Source organism: Gasterosteus aculeatus, chromosome 20, assembly GCF_964276395.1.
Source record: "Gasterosteus aculeatus chromosome 20, fGasAcu3.hap1.1, whole genome shotgun sequence".
In the NCBI taxonomy this organism is placed as follows: Eukaryota; Metazoa; Chordata; class Actinopteri; order Perciformes; family Gasterosteidae; genus Gasterosteus; species Gasterosteus aculeatus.
In genome coordinates this window covers 19241349-19264124 of record NC_135707.1, presented here as the reverse complement: position 1 = coordinate 19264124, position 22776 = coordinate 19241349, and the positions used below count along the sequence as shown (strand labels likewise).

At 41.7% G+C, this 22776-nt stretch overlaps 1 protein-coding gene across 2 annotated transcripts in view; it reads left to right on the top strand.

Annotated features, from left to right (window-relative positions):
• Positions 1–3271: 3271 nt before the first annotated feature.
• vps13b (vacuolar protein sorting 13 homolog B) overlaps positions 3272–22776 on the top strand; it is a 284391-nt gene continuing 264886 nt past the window's right edge. For both annotated transcript variants that reach the window (XM_078095599.1, XM_078095600.1), the window contains exons 1-4: positions 3272–3424; positions 4641–4796; positions 6264–6407; positions 21928–22045. In XM_078095599.1, the coding sequence (XP_077951725.1) occupies positions 4650–4796; positions 6264–6407; positions 21928–22045 (409 nt within the window). In that variant the 5' untranslated portion in view covers positions 3272–3424; positions 4641–4649. The remainder of the gene's footprint in view (positions 3425–4640; positions 4797–6263; positions 6408–21927; positions 22046–22776) is intronic.

Below are 22776 nucleotides of genomic sequence, written 5' to 3'. Positions count from 1 at the left end.
CGATTATGTATATTACACAAAGAGTTGTTTTTTCAAACAATAAAATGATAATCCTAATGATTATAAAACAGACTTGTATTTTAAGTCCCAGGATTATCGAGCTCCGGTATTATCTTCAATATTCACAAGACTGATTAGTGTTATATTAGCCACTCCAAGCAGCCACATCACACGTCTTTATCTTCATTTCCTCTGATAACACCATTGAGGTGCAAATCTAAGTTAGCAACCAAAGTGAGCGATCTAAATCAGAGACGTGAGACGTGGAATGGGTTGTTTGGTTTGTGTTTGTGTGTGCGTGTGTGTGTGTGTACATGTGCGTCTGCGTGATTCATCGCTTAAAAACATTTGTTTTTTAAGGAATACGGATTTGATTGTTTTGAGACCACATGTCAGACCTTCCCTCGACCAGTTCTATTAAACCAAATATTTTATGGACAACAACATTAATGCAACGTTATTTAAGCGTGGGCCTATGTGATTTGTAGTTGCTTACTGTTGAACTGTATGTATTTAATCCTAATTATTATTACTTTAAAAAATGTATTAAGAAGCAGGTCGGAGGGAAAGTAGTGGATGCGATGCTTAAACATTCACTTGTATATTTGTATAGATGTATTTGCCAGATATGGGATTTCATCCAATCCACCTTTGATCCTCGTATGATCAGATACGAAATGCGCTTCATTATTAACCATTAGAGCCAACCAACTAATATATATATATATCTTTTATTTTTTTATTTTCACAGTGTGGGTTATCTGTGTGGGTATGTATGAAATATGGTGAAAACGGTGTCCACGTGACTTTCTCGTGCGAGTCGGCGGCCTTCTGGCCTGTTGTTTCATGATTTCCCTCGTCATTGTTGGCTACCGAGGACGCGTTTAAAAGACCTGGTTTCACCTGGCAGTGGGATTAATTGTTTGAAAAACGTACAACAACTACATTTGTATTTAATGGGTCTGGAACAAGTGGTTTCAGTAACAACAGAGAGTTGAAACGGTGCCCAGAGCTGCTGAAAGGACATTTACTATAAGACACACTTCATCACGCACGACAGGCTTCTAATAATGATTTCCTAAATGCAAAGGCAACAACGTGCACCGTCTTCATTAACAAAAAACCCTCCCGGGAAATAAATCACGCCAAATCACCACAAAAAAGATCAAAACGACTCAAATATGAAAAGATGGATGCAATAATAAAACAGGAAATAATAAACGTGATAATAATAACAACAACAAACCATTGGGGGGTCATTTAACATGTTTGAGATATTTCCTATTGTTGAATTCAAAAGTGTGTAATCTTGGGGTTAAATAATGTGATTATATTTTTGATTTACATTTAAAGCGATTCCGATGACGCCTAAACACATCACATCGACACAGATGCAATTTAAGTGTGTAGTGACAAAATTTAATTGAAGAAAATTAATAACATTTTTCAAGGAAACTCAATGGTAGCCCATTTTTTTAACAAGTCAGATGCTTTTCATAAATTCGTTTTCATTTCCTTTCCTCGGGACAATGGCGGATACAAAACCGAATACACAGCTAACGGATCAAACTGAAAACGTGTCTTTTGATGTGGTCACGAGACTCATAACAACAGGCGAGCATACCACGCCCTCGTTTTATTGAACCAATTCGATCAAGCATGCCGTTCGTCATGGTGATCTAATCGGAGGATCAAGGAACTGAATTAAACTTCGATTGGCCCTATTACATGATATCAAGTATACGTTCGCTCTCATCTCGGGCTGAATGAATGACTTCAGAACGCTGACAATACATGCTGACACGCGGTGGAAATGCCGTGGACTGTGTACCAGGGGAGAGGCTGCACCGACGGGCCTTCGGGCCCCGCTGCTCTCACTGCACAGCGTCAGCATACGTGGCCCTCCTCCAGGAAAGAGAGGCTACTCAAATCGTTCACTTGAGTAGACGTGGCCACACAGCATAATCAATGGTACAGTGGTATTAGCAGTGAAATATTCTTACTGTATCAAAAGAAAGGACCCATTATACAGATGAATATCTGCATTAAAGTTAGTGATAGTTAGTAGTACCATAATCCATAATATTGTATCATGTTTAATTATTTTGGTGTTGTGATGTATATTTTGTGTTATAAACATATATCTGAACAGTACCAAGTAAAGACTGCCAAAGTAGTTTCGTGTAAAAAGTGAGTACAATATTTGCCACACAAATGTAAGAGATGAAGTAACATATAAATACAAACAAAAACAAACAGAACCAAATTAAGCAGTTGACTGCTGAAATTCAATGTATGTACGCGTTTGATAGTGGAGAGAAGATAAGCCAAATATGTTTTCCAAAACCAGTTTTGTATACACGCCAAGTTCAATCGCGGGGCTGAAACAAAAATACTCCAAATAAAGTTTAGTTTAGATTTTGTTTGATTACTTCAAATAATTTTACATGACTTTTAATTACAGTAATATTTATTTATGACTCCAGTCTGTGCATTTCAGTGAGGTTTCAGTTGTATGTTGGCATTATAAAGACTGCAACATGGACTCTTTCAGATTACAGGTAATTTAGCTGACGCTTTTATCCAAAGCGACTTACATTACATTTGTACATTTTTGCCCAGGGAGCAATCAGGGGTTAGGTGTCTTTCTCAGGGACTCTTCGACTTGAGACATGGGCTCGAACCACCAACCTAGAGGTTCCCAGCGCACCCGCTCTACCCCAAATTAGATGCATGTTCATAAAATTGAACCGATGTAGTTGTAGGGCTTTATTGTCGATCGTTGTAAGGGAAAGCGTCCTTCATATTGAGGCTATTCAGGTACCGATTATTTTAACCTCTACTCCCTCAGCAAAGGTGTGCTTCAAATTAAGGGCCATGTAAGGGTAAGGGGCGGGACAAAGGAATGACCAAATGACTTGCAATGATGCCTTTCCTTGATCCTCGTAAATCCGCAATAGCGTTTGAAATAGAATAGGAGTAACTGTGACACATCAGTTATGTGCTGATTATCGGGTTTTAACCAAATGGTGATACAGTAAACGATTTAGGAAGTGACAAAGTGCATCAAGGATTTGCGTGATGTTTTCATTGAATTCGTTTTACTGTCATTTCCTCCACAGTCAGTGCTCTAAATATCAAATTTCATCCAGCGACATATCACAGCAAATAACAATGTCGTTTTATCACAAAATGTATTTAAGGGGTTGTAGAAATATACAGTATTTAAGAAATTACGAACGCGAAAGGCAAACTTCCCATAACCATAAAGGGGACGCCAGTCGTACGGAAGCCGGGTGGGTGTTTACAGATGACGTTTGGGCTGAAACCCTTGTGCGATGTACCTAACGTTAGTTACCAAAATAATATGTCGTATTAATAGTTAGAATTCAAGAAATAGCTTCTGGATATAGGCGGGAGTCAAGTAAGTAGAGTGTTCTACACGTGTACCCACGAGCACACGTTCCAGCCAGCCAAACGAAGTTAGCGTGACTTCTTCTCAGCAGCTAGCTTAACGGTAGCTCGTTCGCTGTGGTCCTGTGGTGTGTGACAGGAGAGCATAGCTAACGTTAGCCTCTCAGGCTAACCACTTCGCATTAAGTTAACGCTACATGTCCTACTACGCCGTCGTTTTATTTAAAACAGCACGTTATGTTCAGTTAACGTTATGTTGTTATTCCTTTGGAAATGGAGTCCCCGTCAACTAATGCCATCTCACCTTGTCGCGTGCTCAAAAGGTGTCGTTAGCGGGGCTTATTTGGGCTCTCGTTTAAATTAACATGAAGCCACTTTGAGAAGAAACACAGACATTTGTAGAATAAAAAAGTTCGTAAATCCTCGACCTGCAACTTACGCGAGCAGAATACGTATTGTCTCTGTTGTGTGTGGCGTTAGATGTGAGCCAACTGTACTAACGTTACACAGTTCAGCCATATAACTTGTAATGTTATAATATGGCTCTTGCACATGCACTATTTAAATAGTGCACATACACTATTTACGACCCTTCCACAATAGGATACGCCAGTAAGAAAGTAGCTTTGCTTGTGTGTCACCCATCAGAAGAAAATGTAACATCAAAACCAAAGCTTAATAGATTTAAAAAATACATACGAAATATGTTGCAAAACCACAAATGTTAAAGAAAAACAAGCCTAAACAAGTGGGAGTGGAAGCTGCATTTTCAGGGTCTCTGCAGCTCTGTATTTGGCATCTTGATCCTGGACCAAAGAGCAACAACAACAACAACACTTTTTCTGATATATATATTTTGACTTGTCATAGCAGGGAAAGCACAAGTGAAGTTTAATGTCATGAATGATGGCTCCGTTCCATTTAAGCCTTGCCATGGAGCCGACGTACCCAATACTGATGTGTCTGTGCTTTTGAATGCAGTACCAGTGTTATTAGCTTCACATGTGCTCTGGTTCTATGAGGTATGCACAAATTAGCTGTTAAAATAACCGTCTCCCTGGTCTTCAGAAGCAATTAAAATACAATCGAAAGAGAATATTACATTACATTACATTACAGAGTAGTGGGATATAAGGATGAAAGGACATTTTATACATGAATACTGTCATTGACAAATATGGTAAAGCGTTGAATGAAATAACACTGTCCTTTTCCATGTTCTTCAGGACTTCAAGATGTTGGAGTCCTATGTCACACCGCTCCTGATGAGCTATGTGAACAAGTACATTAAAAATCTGAAGCCATCTGACCTGCAGCTGTCTCTCTGGGGAGGAGATGTGGTGCTCAGCAAGTTGGACCTGAAGCTGGATGTGTTGGAACAGGTACTGCTTAATGGATGTGCTCTCTGCTCCGCTACTCAAAGACGAGACAATAACACATTGAACTTTCTCATGTAATGGGTTAGGGTTGATTATTTTGTTTTTAGGAATGCTATACAGTTCTTAGCTTGTGCTTAGCGCTACTGTTGGGAGGGATATTAATCAAAGTGTTTTTTTTGTTGATGCATTATGAGAGGAACATAAACCAGACACCATCTTATGTTGCCACCTATTCACATAAACTGCATTGGTAAAAACTGCATTGAAGTTATACCATCTTTATTATACTAAGTATCATACTCCTGCCTCTTAAAAATGAATGAACATTTTTCTTCTTAATATTTGAAACATAAGCTCACACCTATGTTATTTTTTTAGGTTGTTTTTCTGGGTAATTGCACAGATTTATTTTTATTATTGTTATTATAAAGTTACGCTTTAATCATCAAAACCCTGGAAAGGAATACATGTGTGTGAGTAAGCATGTAAGCCACTAACTTATTTAGTTTCAATCAGTCTAAGTCTCCGCTACAATGTATACACATATTTTCTGTATTGCCTGGCAATGCATGAATAAATTTAAAAAGAGCATCAACACCGTTTAGCCAGGCATTGGCACTGTGTCATGTATGTTGTCACTATGGAGCACTGGACCGATAGATTTGGCCAGATTTGTGGCTCTGCAGTGTTATTTTGACATGGTGTTCGTTTTTACACATGTATTGTCTGGATTAGATCAATCCGCCTCTTTTCTCTTGAGTGGGCTCTGACTGCTTCGGAAGAGCAGACCAAAACACTACCTAACCCAACAGAGATTGTGATGAAAGTTCTTATTGGAAGCAGCTTTAGGCTATCTGACAGTGGGAATCGTGTAAGGATTTGGAAGTGTAATGCAATATCAAAACCGTGGCAATTATCCCCTTTTCCTTTTGTTTTACTGCATTTCAGTTTAACTGTACCTCTTTCGAAATGTGCATTTCAAGATTATGCGCTTAATATAAAGAGTCATGTTATAGTAAAATATTTTTGGGGTTATCAAGCAGACGTACTGCAAATCTGTGACAGCTTTTCTCTGAAATATTTTTGGTTGTTAGTTTCTTTGGCCTACACTTTCAGTGGAGGCATGTGAAGCTTGTGTGTGGGCAGTCTGGTTTCACGGTACTTGTTCTCACACAGAGTAGTTCAAGTCGAGTAGCGGAAATTTGTTCGCCTATGACCAAATCTGACTGGTTTTGTTAAAAGCTCCAGCAATATGTAATCTGTAGCTATTGTTTTTGCTATCCTTTCGTTGTCAAATATTAGTTTCAAAGGGTATTTGAGAAAATTGCTTGATAGATGACGGTTCCAAATGTCCTTGAAGCCTCCCTGGTTATATTCCCACATGTCCTTACAATGCTGTCTGCATCCCAGATGTAATACTACAGTAAAGTGAATTCTAACTATTGTATTTATATATTTGCCTTTTTACAGGAGTTGAAGCTGCCCTTCACATTCATGAGCGGTCACATCCATGAGCTGCGTATCCACGTTCCCTGGACCAAGCTGGGCTCGGAGCCTGTAGTCATTACCATCAACACGATGGAGTGCATCCTCAAGCTGAGGGATGGGGCCCAGGTTAGTATGACAAACACGTTATCCTTTATTCCAATAAAGGGCCAGAATGGGGCTGGACAGACCTTTTTGTTTGCTATTTGGTATTGTTTTTGCATCGCCTACCTGCAAGTAATCAATATTTTATTGTTTGAGTATTGATACATTGTTTACAGAACAGAAAAAAGTATTACGTTTGAATACCATACGTTGTTTTTGAAACAAAAAACAAGTATTGTAAGCATTTTTAACTAAGATACTTTTTGTCATATTTGAATACCATACATATATATATAAAATAAATAAAAGTCATCAAAAATTCCTTTTTCCGTAGTTTTGTGTCCCACCAGATAATCTTAATCATACGAATCCCAGGTGTGCTGATGAGTCTTGCTCGATCATGAATTGCAATCTTTTTTAGATTGACATAGTTAATGCCCCTAAATATTATACAACGGTCAGGTGTTTTTATTATTGTATTTTGATTAATTGTAGTTATTTCAATTTATATGTGTTTTACGAAAGTAATATTTCTCAGATAGTTTTTTGCAGAGGAGCCTGGTTCCGTCTTTGCCACCCATGCAGTTTGCATAATTGAAAGTGTTCTGCGCTAGGCCTTTATGGGAACGTTGGGAGTTTCAGGGCCAGATGTCCCAGAAGAAACACATTTCTAGGGAAGTCAATTACAGCTAATTATATAGACTGCGGCAAAAAAGATTTGTAACACATGAGCCTGAGCTGCCCAGAACTAATGGTAAATATCATACTATGCAGGTGGCTACTGCTCATGCGATTAGGTTTCAGTTGGATGGAAATTGAGACTTGTTATTTATGCTTCATACACAGCTTCAGGTCAGGTATCAGTACCGGTACTGGTGTAATGCATCAAGTCTCAAAACAACTATTTGTTACAGATGTTTTGTAAAAGACCTCCAGTCAAGGGAAGATTTTGGGGCAATTGCAAAGGACGTTTGGACAAATTATTCCGTGGTATGCACACCCGTGAGACATAATTTGGAGTAAAGCCAGACTTGGAGCGCAAGTCCTTCTCGCATGTGGAATTTAAATGAGCCGCTACACTTCAGTCCTTGAGTGGGCGGCAGGAGGTTGACTGCTGTGTTCCTTAGCCAAAAAGGCTCCCAACTTTACTTCTATGCTTTAAATGCGTTTAGTTTGGGGACTTTAGTTTACTTTGTTACACTTTTGACATCCTAAAATCTGTCATGTCATCTCCGCGGTGGCACTTTATCACGTTGGTCAGCAGAGAGAATTCCCTCAAAAATTTGTTGGCCTTTGTCACATTAGACTCAGAAACCAGATTGTGTTTCTCTGCAGGTTAGATATCCTGTACATGTGCACGTCAGGCCCTGGTCCAGTTTTAATCAGATTCCAGCAGGGTTGCAGGGAGTTTGGCATGGGTGTATGCAAAAACCCAGGCCATGACAGTTCTCCCTGAAGCCCTCAAGTAATTTGGGTGACGGCCCACAGGATTTGAAAAAAATCTGATCTGTGTATGGAAAATGGTAAATTTCAGTTTCAGTAGATTACTGGTGTTTCTTTTGTTTAGTAGAGACAGAAACTTTGTGGTGGGCCTCACGCAGCCAAAGTGTGGAAATGATAAATGATATCATTAATATGGTTTGTTTTCCTAATTACTGTTAAAGCCCGAGTGCTAGCCTGGGAAAACATCCCTGCGTCTTTTGAAGTTCATTAGGGGGTTCGGAATTATTAGGAGCGTTTTTTTTAATGTCCGTGCTTCCTCTTGGGAGGAGCTGGGTAATATTAGTGAAATTCAGATTTGCTCAATGGGGCCCATCTGCAAAGCACCAAGAGCAGCTCACAATTATAGCTTCCAGCAAATGTGGAAATTTCGGCGTGTAGCTGCAGTGGGAGATTACAGCTCCTGCTGACACTGTAATTGCTTCAAATCAGCTATAATGAGGACTTTTAGCAAACAAAGTAGAATAGTAAAAAACATGTCATCTTGTTTCTGACATTCAATTTTAAAAACTGGAGGCCATTTATAAACAAAACCCATTAGGTTTCACGTAAGCCTTTTTATGTTCTAAAGTGCGATCCAATTACTACTACTACTTGAACATAGTAGCTCCGAGATTTATTGTACAAGTATCTTCTATTTTCTTAAGTCAAAAAACCTAAATCCTTGTAGTTCTTGTATGACTCAAATAATGAGTGTAGACATCTCCACGTGAAATTAGACCAAGCCCTGGTCTATGCTTAAGCGCTCATTGTATGTAACAGGAGATTGGTCATGGAGATGAAAGGGTTTTTCTAGCAGTCAACTTTAACTTCTTTCCTCTTGTGCAAAGACACACTGGATGTTGCCCCTCATGCATTACTTGATATGAATTAACTATTTAATCTGAGGCCGTTCAAAATGAAACATTTTAAAATGTCAAGAGTGACACAGGATAATAATAAAATTATTTGTGGCTAGTTGTAGGAGTCTCTAGGAGAAGTGAGCAAGATTGAACTCGGGCGTTAATGAGACCCCTAACTGCTACCATTGGAATAATGTTGCAAAATGAAGAGCATATTTCTGTTCTTCTTTTTGACATTAATGCATACTGCCTGTCTGATCTCTCATTGGATGTCCGCTCACCATCTGAAAATCCACCCCGACAAGACTGAACTACTTCTCTTTTCCGGGAAAAGACTCTCCGACCCAGGGCTTGACTGTCAACTCTGTGCTAACGCCCACTTTGACTGCTAGGAACCTCGGCATCACACTCGACAGCCAACTTTCCCTGACTCCCAACATCACTGCAACAACACAATTCTGTAGATACAGGCTCTACAACATCAGGAGACTACGTCCCCTTCTCACTCAGAAGGCGGCGCAGGTACTGATTCAGGCTCTTGTCATCTCCCGCCTGGACTACTGGTACTCCCTCCTGGCAGGTCTCCCCGCTACCGCCATTCGACCTCTGCAGCTCATCTGGAATGCAGCAGCTCGACTGGTCTTTAACCTTCCAAAATTATCCCACACTACTCCACTCCTCCGCTCTCTTCACTGGTTACCAGTGGCTGCCCGCATCCAGTTCAAAACATTGGTGCTCACGTACCATGCTGTGAATGGATCGGGTCCAGCTTACATCCGGGGCATGGTCAAATCCTACATCCCAACCCGCACTTTCCGCTCTGCATCTGCAAGACTGCTCGTCCCTCCCTCACTGAGAGCAAAACACTCGACTAGATCACGACTCTGTCCTTGCTCCGAAATGGTGGAACGAGCTCTCTGAAGACATCAGGACCGCAGAGAGCCTTCACATCTTCCGCCGCAAACTAAAGACACACCTCTTCTGACTACCTAGACTAAAAGACTAACAAAACGTAGCTCTTAAATTGTACTTGTAACGTCACAATCTATAGCAAATTGTAAATTGCCTTATTTGAGGAAATTGCACTTTCTTGTTTCTTGTTCTTCTGAGTTTGTATCCCTATGGTTGAATGCACTTATTGTAGGTCGCTTTGGATAAAAGCATCAGCTAAAGGACATGTAATAACTGCTTCAGATGCTGAAAATGAGGTGTGATCATCAGCGGCAGGGAGGTACTGTGCTGGACAGCAGTTCCAGTGCATTGTAACACTTTCAGATACTCTTGGGGCTTGGGTTTACAGAGGAGAGCTTTTCTGGTTTTGGCTCAGCTGGCTGCTTTATCTCGGAGCTTTATGGCTGCTGAGTGCATTTGCCACTGATGTGGAAGTTCTGATTGATGCATTGCCTCGAGATGATTTGGGTAGGTGCCTCAGAGACTTGATGGTTTGTCATATGGTCCAAGTAGTCCCTTTCTTCTGTTAGATTCCTTCCAAGCTATTTTTAGGGCTTTACACCACCAGACCTCATTGCTCCTAAATAATGGGTATAACATCGGATTTAGGGGATCCCTGTCAAAGAAACCTCCACGATATGGCTGGGTAACATATATCAAGGCTAGATATCTCCTTAGATTTTGAATATAGTAAGATGGCCTGGTTGTTATCATTTCTGGGCTTTAGAAGCTGCACTACAGCAAAGTGATGTTATTTTCTGAACTTATGAGACTGCTCTAGTTTTATTTTACTATTTTCCTTTACCTAATTGGTCATTAATTCAAATGCTGGTCTATCCATTACTGCTGATTATTTATCAAAAAGCTGACTTTATAAATATTTTGTTAAAGCACCAATGGTCAACATAATATTGTCTCTGTCAATATGGAGGCATTTAGTAAAAAATAGTGTGATATATGATTTTCTCCATATCGCCCAACTCTTTCCCAGGTTGTGAATTACTACGTTGGTTTCCGAAATTAAACACAAAATCTATAGATGTAATACACATGCAACTTTTTAATCATAAACAAACAATGTTTAAAACAGTGTGACCTGGTTGCTGAGTTAAAGTTGAGGCCACATGGATGTCCGGTTTGTTTCCGGGTTCTGTGTTGCGTTTGTTGTGTTCTGTTGTACTTATGCTTTACTTCATAATGGGTTAAATTGCAACATGTCCCCTTCTTTGACAGCGTGAACGTTCTAAGACACAATAAAAAACACAAGGACTTTTTAAGATGTCACATCAAGTAAAATGGTAAACATCAAGTGTCCTCTGTCACTTTGTTCCATGCAGCTCTTCTTCCACAAGTCAGCAAACACAAAGGAACAAGTAAGACAAACATCCCTGTGGAAGTTTGCAATCAGATAGCACAAACTGGATAATCTCCGACCCTATGCCATCCGGAAATCTTTCCTTTGATTCTCCGGCTCGCAGGGAGCCAATGGCTTACAGAGATTGCACCATAAATCCATGTGATCATCAGCTCAGAGGGGCCTCGTCTTCAGGACTGAGGAGGCAGAGGGCGCAGACACTTGAATCCAACCGCTGTAGTGGTAACAACCCATCTCTTAATGTAAATAATAAAAATGTGCAGTCATTTTGGCCTGCTGTTGATTCCTTAGGCAGTTTGGCAGCCAGAGTGAGTGTTTTGATGAGAGACAAAGACAACTATAAAGAGACCGAGTGGAGTGGATCGAACATCAGAGCGTATGAGCTTGGGTGGCGTTTTAAAAGGCTGTGTGTAGTTGAGTGTGTATTTGCTTTTATTTTGTCATAGAATGGCAGTACTTTGATGACCATGAAGTAGAATCCTCCAGACCTTTTTATTGTTCGTCAGCCTTTGTGTGAAAATCCCACTGTCATTCTTTTGTGACCCATCTGATTTGCCCTGTTACATACCAATGGGGTGCGCAGGATATCAACAGGTTGTCTTATATTGGCAACTTGGAGATGTTACTTGTGAGACTGGATCTGGTGGCGGTGGGGAGGGGACATTCACAAGGGGACATCTTGTGAATGTAGATAGCCTCAGACAAACCCACTAGGTGACCGGCTTCTTCAGTAGAAGAAAGGCTTTGATGTTGTTAACGCAATAACACGTTATTGAGTCAGAAAGTCTGTTTAGGGATGGACAAAAAAAGTAATGCGTCATGTAGTCTGTCTAAATATAACCAATCGTGTACTTGACCATGCTGTACACGTCTCAGAATAAATGACCGCTTGTCCCTGTTTCTGGACTGATCTAAAGCATCCGCACAAGGCAATGCACGAGTGTGTTACTCCAGAAGGCCTCCATTGCACTGTGAGGCAGCACACGCTACACAACCCACAGCCTCTTTCAGGTTTGATGAACCAGGTTTTCCTGGTGGGATGAGGTTACTTTGGCTCTTCTGACACAGGAAAGCTGTTAGGAGGGGGGGCCGGGTTCTGCACGAACGGCTTCCTGCGCCAAGTGAGTCAAGTGGTGATTGTTGGGGGAGAATTGTTGAGCCTGCGTAGGGCGAGGCTCTCAGGCAATACACTGTGGGCAGGATGCTGCTGCTCCACCATTTAATCCCTGCTCTCAGGCCATCCGGACTACAATCCCTCAATGGGGCACATTACCCGTCGGGTGCTCCCGGTGATGTTGCAGTCTAGGAAACGATTACCTTGCAATTAGGGCTAATGTTTGCTTTATTAGTGCTTTCTTTGGAGAGACATTCAAGGGAGATAATATGTCGCAATTAGGAACAGCACATGCTTTTAAATTTAAACAGACACTACAGGGAGATGTTGCATTAAATTAGGGAGCACGTTTACCACGTTGCTCTGAAGACGGGTGTGCTTGACACAACAGCCTTTCATTTCATTAATTCAATTCATATTATTTATTTTTTTGGGGGGGGGGGATAAAGCAACCAGATTTGTGTCTACATATAACCACATTTTTAGGGATGTATATACTACATGCTTTACTTTTGGGACAGAAAGTGACACCCAAAAAGTAGCACAGTAACTGAGTGCCCCTGTGTGTCATTTCTCGGTGGAGAAACATTGGCTTGAGTGACCGCATGTTACACAAACTGTGGGTGGTCTGTGTTTCATGTCCCAGGGTAAGTGTGTGTTTCACTTAGCAGACCCTCACCACTTTTGTCCTATGAATAATTTCACTCTCATTTTGGAAATGATGACGTTATCTTAGTTAGGGCATGTTAACCGGGAAAAACTTGTATGCAGAGCCAATCGGTAGCAAATCTTTTTGTCGTATGCGTAATTCAGTTCTATCCACAGATCTATTCATATACTGTGGATGTAACAATGGATGATTCCTAAAGCCAGAGGAGTGCAGATGTGATGCACAAGTACCTCCCCACTCTTTGTTGTGTCTAGGTATATTTGTTAGATTCCACTTGCCGCACAATGCGTCAGACTCCGTGGTGTTTGCTTTATTTGGCCGACCATGTGTGGGTAAGAAGAAGAATGTAATATGAATAATTGCACAACGTGTCACCCCGATGCTGGGTGAGGAAAGACGAGGGGGTTGTGTGGAGAAGTCATATAGTTAGCTGGAAGGATAATAAACCTCCAGATCTTGATTGACTGCATCGTGACCTTGGCCATATTGCTTTTAAATGACCAACATGGTCATCACTCTCATGTGCTACTAATCTTTCATGACTGATCATTTCCAGTTGACCAGAGAGCAAATATATTGGGAAACTAATTGTTTGAGATGCAGCATCACAAAGGTTCACAATATAATCACTTTGATTATCATATTTTACCATACATTTCTCTATTTTTGAAGTTCTGTTCTGTGGCAGTGTTTATTGTTTGTTATAATGCACTATTCACACATTCAAATCCATACGTGACATATTTTACAATAAATGGTCCTGATTCTGATTAATATCTGAAAAGTTGAAAGTCAGGTTTTATATTTGAAACCTCGGCTTAACCACAGGGTTTTCTTCAACTTATAACAACTTGCAGATATTTAACACATTCCCTTAAGAGAAGGAGATTAAAATGTGCACTTTCAGCTTTGCATGCTGGAATTTCTGACATTATTTAATTGGGGAAAGATATGCAACGTTTTCGAGCAGCTCAGAACAAGCCAAAGCTCCCTGTGCGGAAACAAAGGGTTAATACTCTACCACGCTACTTGCTGCAAGCACATAAAACTCTGCAGACGTTAAAGATTAGTAACTTCACAGATATTATAGATCAGACATGAATAGAAAGCAGGTGCCACCAATATTAAAACGTTTAATGTTTATGTGCCATTTAAAATTCTCAAAACAATATTGTCATCTTTTGTTGGATTCTATCTTTAACCTTTGAAATGGTAAAAGTGGACTGCATTCTGGCCATTGGCTGGGGCCTGCTCTCTTGTTTTATTGGTTTGTCATTGCAAATTTAAGTTAAGAATTGAAAAATGTCATCTTTCATTATGTTGATGAAACCAAGAGGAGACCCAGGATCCATGGTCAAGAACTTGTAATTGAAATTATTATTTTTTTTCTTACCAAAGTTGACAATTTTCAATCTCTCAAATAATCTGATGAATGATGACAGCACCTCCGTTGCTCTGGAACCTGGTGTATGAAAAGCTATGCAAACACAAGGCCTGCTGCATTCCCTTTGCGTGCTCAAACCCTTCTGCAATATGGCTTTCGTATTTCTCAACACTGACGGAAAGTCCTCTCCCATTTCTCTCTGTTTGATTTATTCTATCTCGCTGGTTTCAGAACATTGATACTCTCCAAGAACACTTAGGCCTCTGCAGTGCATGCCTTCCAGCTGCACCTCACATGTGCAATTAAGTTGTCAGAGTAGCCTCAACCACTGCTCGCGCTGTTCCTGGAGGATGGCGCTTACATCGTTCAAGGGGTGCTTATGTCTTGTATAATGTACTTAATATTGTGTATGAAGAAACGGCCGAACCTCAGATCGGCGATGTTTCCCTTTCTGACAGATGAATGGCAGTTCATCTTAAAATCACTTCCTGAACGCTATTTGTTTTTAAGCAACTCGCCAAAATAAGATGGAAATCTCTCTGTAGTATGATATTTTTCCTTCCCATTTGTCAGGATTATTAATTCATTTAATGTAGGAAATGAACAATGTTTCTCTAGTAGATTAACCACGTTATATATAACTGGTGCCTCGTTAATATTTGGATTAGAAATTAACAGGTTAAATAAGGGTTTGGGAATCCCCCCCATGTGTGTCCTGGTGGACTTGACTGAAGATGTGTGGTTTCCCGTGCGTGCGTGCGTGTGTGCGTCAGGGGTCTGTGCGGAGTGTTTTATTGTAGCTAACACATTGCAGTTATTAGCATTAGGGGGTAGCTGTGCCAGCGTAAGCAGTATGCCTCACATGCTCAGCCTGGGCTTGTGGTTAGCTGATGGAGACATCTGAAGGACCAGAACCTCTCAGATCTAAATCAGGAACAATTTCTCCCTCTTTCCCATTCTCTCCCTGTGTGTCGTCCCCTTCCCTCCCCTCCCAAACACCACACACACTGCCTCCTTTCTGTCTCGGTTTTTTGTTCTCTAACTGTTGTTTTTGTCACTTTTTTCTTTCTCCCACTCTTTGCTTCTCTTCAGCAGTGAGACAAAGGTTCTGCGTGTCAGGTGCAATAACGGTAAACGTGGAGTGCAGGTCACCAGCGGGACCTGTCATGTTAACATCAAGTGTTCACTGGGCAGACTTTCAATGGTCTCCGATGAAAGGAAAAGCCAGAGAGCAGTGGTGTAGAATGTTCAGCCTGGTTCCATCATAGAACCGCCATCACTGCTAGTCACCAGCCTGTCCATCTGAATGCCTCTTTCTTGGCCTTTAATCAAGTCTTGGGATTAGAATAACTTTGACTTCAATTGTTTGTTTGAACGACAATTTGGGGAAAACAAAACACTGTTAGCAGGGATGAAAGAACGCTGACCTCAGCGCTCCCTCTGCTTTAAAATGTCTCACTATTAACCTGCTTACTGTTGTGGAGAAATCACAAGCAAAACAGCTATTTTGTAACAAAGAAACCTATTTAATGTGTGAATAGACTGGCTTTGAGATTTATTAGATTAATAGAGAATTAGGCACACTTTAACTGGAGCGGCTACTGTAGTGTTTACGCTACAAGATTGGTTTCTGCTGGTATTTCTTAGATCACAGTACTAAAGAAAACGTCTGAGTTTAAATCAATACGACAGAAAAGGAGAAAAGAGGCTAAATGCCTGGTTTGTGAGCCTTTAGAGTTGAGGAGGTTTTGCCTTGCACATTGTGAAGATTGTTTTCTGTTAATTAGGAGGCAGATGGAATGTTGGATCACTCTCTGCAGAACTGAGCAGCTATGGGTGTGGTTGAGGTGTGTGATACGGCACAGTGAGGATTCCATTCATTGACTAATGGTTCATCCAAACACCAGTATTTTAGTTTCCATAAAGTTTCAAGCTTTTCAATGTAGACTAAATCAGAGATAAGTTTATCATAAAGCTGCTCCCCTCTCCGTAAAAACCCCATGAACAAAGACGTTTAGTGTCTAACCCATTTTGGTCCAATTGAAGAGATGATTTTAATGAGTTTTCGGGTCACATGTCACTCGTTTTCATATGATGAGACACTATCAGGTCTTTATCCACATTACACTAGGCACACTGGGAGCAATAGAAAGCATTCAACTGTTTAACTTACTTACCAATTATGTGTTCTCTCTTCCAAATAATCCAGCCACGTAGCCATCCATCCATGAAATGAAATCGGCACCCTGCCTCCTCACCCTGGGAATATGCAATAACATTAATGGTTTTTAAGACCATTTTTATTGGTGTGGTGACACCTAAAAAATCAAAATACTTTTAATGAAATGTATTGCTCTTTATACTGTCAAAAAGACTAGAAGTTTGTCCAAACTTTTGACTGGTGCTGTGTATATCGTTCTTTAAATTTCTATCGGTAGTCCTTTGTTAGTGCCGAGGGGTGTCGTTAACCGGTCGTCCTGTTTGTCTTCGTTGTTGGAGGCACAGATTAACTTGGGTACTGTTGGCAGAGCGACCAGCATTACATCACCAGTGCTGTTGTGATTCCTCCTGCTTCAGAGTCAAATAGTTTAGTAATCTGCGTTGGACTCTTATCCTCATCCCCGCTTCCCCTCGCTAATGAACGTCTTTTATGTTTGGACTTTTGAGAGAACGGTGGCTTTTGCTTGTAAAAACAACCGAGAGCCGTTGTGCTGCTGTAAAGCTTGAACGCATCCTTTTTGAAGGGATTTAAACAAAATCCCACAAGTCTGTTAATGTTCTGTTGAGGTTACAGAAATGATAGCAGTATCAATGTTTTGAAAAACAGATCATGAATTTGACTATGAAGAAAATAACGAGAGTTTCAAATAAGCCAGAGTGGGATGCATCATTTTATGGGCCGTCTCCTCTCGTGGGTGTTTTTTTTAACTGACGGTTAACAATTATTCAGGATACATCCTGAATAATTGCGGCGTGTCTTTTCAAATAATGAAAATACAAGGCTTTGTTTTAACTTCAGGGAGTAGCACATTCATTTTAACTGCTTTACTAACCGTGACATCTTTGCTATTTAAGTTGTAACCTATTAAATGCTTGGTGAATGCTTTAGCAGCCTTCTAACATGTGCTGCTGGATGTATCATGGAACACACCCACACATTCCAAAATGCACAAGTAGCTTTTCTTTTTTGCTTTAGAGTTTAGTCTACTTTGTAAGCTGAGCTCGTTCAGATCCTCATCACTTCCTATAAGAATACACCAGTTCAGTCAGTTGAAATACTGGAGCACATCTTGTACATTTCAGGACTGTAATATTTCATGACTGCATTACACAGAAGGCAGTGAAAGTGGGGATACTTTTTCTCAGTAGTGGATTGAATTACTTGGAGAGAGGGGAACAGGAGGAGAGAGACAGAGAGAGCACATTTTTGTAATGAGCTGTTTTCATTGAGATAATTATTCACAATGTCACACGAAGTGATATTCATCTGAGCCCTAATCCCTCATTGGAATGGATTTCAGTTGCACAGCTCTTCTGCGATCGTTACAGTATGGGTCTTTGTATTTAGTCTGTGCCACTGTGCACATTCCTTTGCTTGTGGTGTTTATCTTTAGTGCACATTCGTGGTGCAGATGTATGTGTTGCTATTTACACCCATTGCAGAGCATTATTGGAAGTATTAAAAAGTCTTGCTCATGTAGTGAGTGCGGGAAATACTGTCCTGCAGTTGTGTCTGGCAGCGGTCCTTCCTAGTCCACTTCTGCTTGAGGAGAAAATGAAATCACTGTTTTTAATCATGCTGTAATGGCTTTCTGCATTTGTTACAGTTTCATTAAAAATCCATTAGCAGGCACATTTTTGTTCTAGCTGATGGATGTGTTCCAAAGCCAAGGGACGTTAAAGAAAAGGTAATTTGAGTCGACCCGCGATGAGCTCCGTTCTCTCCATCTTACATTCCAGCGGGGGTCGTCATCAATGGCCGCGCACCATTTTTGACATCACTGGAACAATCCCAAACTGTGACTGTTTATATGAAAACGCTGGGCCACTTTTCCAGGCTCCGTTCCCCCCGGATGCCAGCTGGAAGCCATTGGTGTGAGAACCAGGGTCATGGGTGTTTAAACAAGCTTCACACTCACTGCTTATGGAGGAGATGAGGAGGGACAAAGAAGATCCACATCCACATAACTTGTAGAGGAAGAAGATGAAACAGAGTAAGGATTATGGCTTTGTGCAGACTGGTGGCCAATATTAGAGAGGCTTTCTATTATTATACGGCAAATTGTGTCGTCCCTGAGTGCTTTTGTTGAAGGAGGGAGGTCTGATTGCCAGATCCTCCCCAGGGACGGTGCTTTGTGGGCCCTGACATGCGGGACAGGACCTTTACTTGTCAGACCCAGCGAGTGTGCCTGTGTTTGTGTGCGTATATGAGTGATTTGGAGTTGGAGGGGGGAGCTGTATGAGATAAGGAGCTATTGGGTTTCCTTCATTTATTTTCTCACTCCATAGGCGTTCGCGCTCCGCTGCCTGGCCTCCAATCTCCAGGCCTGATGCTTTGATGTCAGCATGAGTTCGCTCAGCAACCTGCAGAGGAAAAAACAACAATAACAAAGAGCGTGTTTATCCAGCGATGGTCTTCGGCGTGCAGCCATTAATCTGCTGAAACAGTGTGAAATAGACCAGTTAAAAAAATGTCTGGCTTTCAAAGATCAGGCGGTTGCAGGCGTGCGAGGTAGTCAACTGCTAATCTCTGCCAAGACTTTTCCCCCTCCCAGGTGATGATCTTAAATTGAAAAATTGCTTTGTAATTTGTGGTTGAAAAAATAAGAAAATGTCAAATTTTTCAAGAAATGCACATTGGGGATAAAAAAACAAACAACTGTAGCTATTTAGTTTTGTTTGAGGCCAACTGATGTCCAAGTGAAAGCCTCACGTGGCAACAAATAGCAACAAGTAATGTATATGTCTTGTAGGCTAAAAATATTCAAATGTGTATGTGATACTAATATATATATATATATATATATATATATATATATATATATATAATATAACGGTTTAAACAGCCTGGAAAACAAATGTATTTAGAATACAAGTTGGAACATTTAAGTTATCACGTTCTAACAGGTGTCATCACATTGTTAAACTGTTTGCCTGCCGGCACCTGAAATGTTCCCAAAAGATTTTTAAATAAAAATAAAAAATTAATATATTTTCTTAGTCACAAGGCCAATTTTGAGGCTTGAGCGGTTTTTGGGGTCTCAGCGTTCTGGCTCGTTTGTTTGTACTAGGACGGCTGTGACAGTGTCTGCAGAGGTGCTGTTTTGAATAGCTGGAGGTGGTGGCGGGGTTGGGCTAATGTGTCAAGCAGCTCCGATGAGGGACAAGCCTGTAGACAGGTTCAACTCACTGCCTCCCAGGCCTCGACCGAGCTAGACGTCTGCAAGGGGGGCAGAGGTCAGGCCTGGCCTTCCTGTGCCCTAACAATCGATGGGTGCCCACTTACCCTCTGAGTAGGGGGTCCCCCTTTCCTGTGACTGACACTGCCATGACCCTCTCCTTTCCCCCCTTTTTATTCTGGTCTCATTGTCTCAAAGTTTCACTTTCGTTCTCAACTGTCTCTCGCTTTGATGTGTGCTGTGATTTTTCCAACTGATCTTTTTGCCTCTTGTCCCCTTTTCCATTTTTTTCGTGCTACCGTCATCTTTGGTCAACAGCTGAGTCGCCGTGCCTGCAGGGCTAGCAACCCCCCTTTCCCCGTCCTTCTGTCTTTCCCTTCTTCTCTATTCCCCTCTCCCCCCCTCCTGTGCCCTGCCGTGGCATTGGAGGGATCGGCTTTCCCGGCGGCAGCTGAGGCAGGCTTCGTTTGTCCCAGGGCTTCCCTCTGAAAAGGCATTTTTCCCCCTCTGGAGAATGGTTCACTGGCCACGGTGACATTGAGCGCTTAATTGCGCTACTTCCAAATTTGGCAGTCTTGTTCTTTAGTGGCGGTTTGAGCCGTTGAACTCAATGTACTTATGGCCTGCAGGGCCCGGCATTCCTTTAGGTATAGATGCGAGAGTCTGCAGGGGAGGGACAGAGTTTCTTATTCTGATGTGCTCCGGTGTGACGTAAACTAAATGCCTCAACATGTGAGCATGTCTTATTATAGACTTAGCTCGTCTAAAGTATTACAATTTTTTTATTGCCAAACCTCAAAATGTGAGCACTTCTCGTCATGAACTGAGCTCATTAAAAAGATCAATATTTTGTTATAGTTGTATCTGTAAATATTCCAAATGCAGCATTAGAACTGGGGACAAGTTACCAAGTGGAGTGTGAATAATGAGCAGCATTTTCTCCCAATCTCAACTCTTTGCAACGTTGATGAAGTATTTATTTTTCTTCCCGTTGTGTTTACCAATTCCCACCGCTCAGTGATGGGGAGAAAACTGGCTGCATAGTGCAGCCCGACCACAGAGGCCCTTACTGCAGGCAAGTGTAAATATCTGTGCCAGAGCCCCTCTCCTCTCTTTTGGCAATTGTGTTTACGTTGCTGCACTGGGGGGGTACTCGCCTCTCTTTCACCCAAGTGTGTCCACAGCTCAAATTATGCAAAGTATGTTTAAAACCTAATCTTCATTACCACACAAAGAGAAATGGTTCATTAAACCGTGTCAGAACCAGGGAATGTGTGTTAACTGCGTTGGAGTACGTGTATACAGTATGCGCAGCATGTGACTCCCAACAAGGTGTCGGTGTGGGTTTTCGTCTGCGTGGATGAAGTGTGTGTGCACCAAGTAGCCAAATATATTTGTTTTTTTGACACCTTCTATGTTTACATTGGATAAGAGGTGACTCCTGAGACACTCTGATCCTCCTTTTGAATGGCAAACACATGTGATCGCCTCCTGTCTTTGCCCGTATTGTGTGACTAGCTAAGCATCCGGGCCGTCTGTGGGAAGGTTACAGTGCTGTGGTGACCCCAATCAATGCCTGCTGGGGGTTAACTCACTCCACTCTCCAGGCTGTTCAAAAAAATAATTGTACATGTATTTGGTTTCTTCTCCTCCAACCTTCCTCTGTTGCAGGCTTATGTGTGCGTTGACAATGAATCTGAGTTATTTGTCCAGTTGTACATAGCAGTTGTTGTAGTCATTGTGCTCTGATTTGAATGCGAAAGGCCGCTCTCCCCTGTTGTCTGTAGTCACAAGGTCTCAAGCTCTCTACAAGCTGAAGCAATAAATAACCTCCTCATCCCCAAATCTTCCCTGATTTTGTTTATCTTCAGGCTCATCTCTGAAAGGGATGTCCATTTCTTTGCCCCCCAAAAACACACACACCGGTCTTGTACTTACATTCCTGGGCTTAAGAGGCCACTGGTCGGTGAGTGCAGATGTCATGTGCTGATGTGTAGGAGAGACCTTTACCCTCATCCAAAGACCAGAGTTTATTTGTGGAGCCCACGGTGATGGTTGTTAAATGGGGATGGGAGGGAGGCTCAAAAACATTGGTGTGTGATCACTGATTACTCTTCTTTCCCCGAGGACACAGGAAGAAAGATACTCTAAGCTCTACGAGGTAATGGGGAGAAACTTCGGTATTCAACTGGTGTTTTGGCTGGGGAGAATTGAAATAGCCATCAACACATTAATGAATTCTTTGTCTCTAATCGAAAGTAACTATGCTAACCAGTGCTTACTTCACGTCTTGTGTGTTTCATCCTCAGGATGATCACGAGAGCGGCTCTAGCTCCACCAGTCGTAGTGTCTCAGACAGCTCCAAGGCCGTGGCCAAGCCCCGCCGTCCCCAGCAGGCTGCCCCGAGCGACCCGGACCTACCCCCAGGTGAGTGATAGCCCCCCCGGCCAGCGAGGCTGCGCCGCCTCCATGACCACCAGAGCAGGCGCGGCCTCTGTGTGGGAGAAAGGGGCCACAGAGTGAGGACTGAGATAAGAACCCGGTTTGTTGTTTTCCTTTTGGATTCTCAGAATGCTAAAGAGACCAAACACTTGGGTTCAAATCCACTGTCTTGTTGTCAATTCAAATGGAGGCAATATTTTTTCCGCTGTCAGTAATATTCATTTTGTGAGGAGCTGTGTAGCGCTGCACCTTTAACCAGTGAGAGCTGGGGCGGGTGTCTGTAATTAATCACACCGCGATGGCTCTTATCAACAAGGCCACTTGACCACATGCCTCCTACAGGGCCATGGATTCCTGGCCCGCTTTACCTCACAAAGACCAGCATTGTTTGATTGGGGTTGCCTATTGGCTTTTGAAAGAGTTTTTTTTAGAAATAATAATGCCAACATATCAGATTGAAACATTGTGAGGGAGAACGAGGCAAAGGGGAGACTAAATGTAAGGAAAAGATACGGCTTTAAGAGGGAATAAAAAGAAAGCGAGATTGGGGACTTTATCTTTCTACACATTCTAACTCGCAACCATGAGGCTCACTCACGAGTGTAAGAACCTACACTCCTGGCTGTTTGTATCTGGGGAGGATCCATTTCCAGGCCTCATGTTATGAGATAATATCTCTCCCCAGCTGTTAAAGCAGGGTGCCTCACACCCCAGCA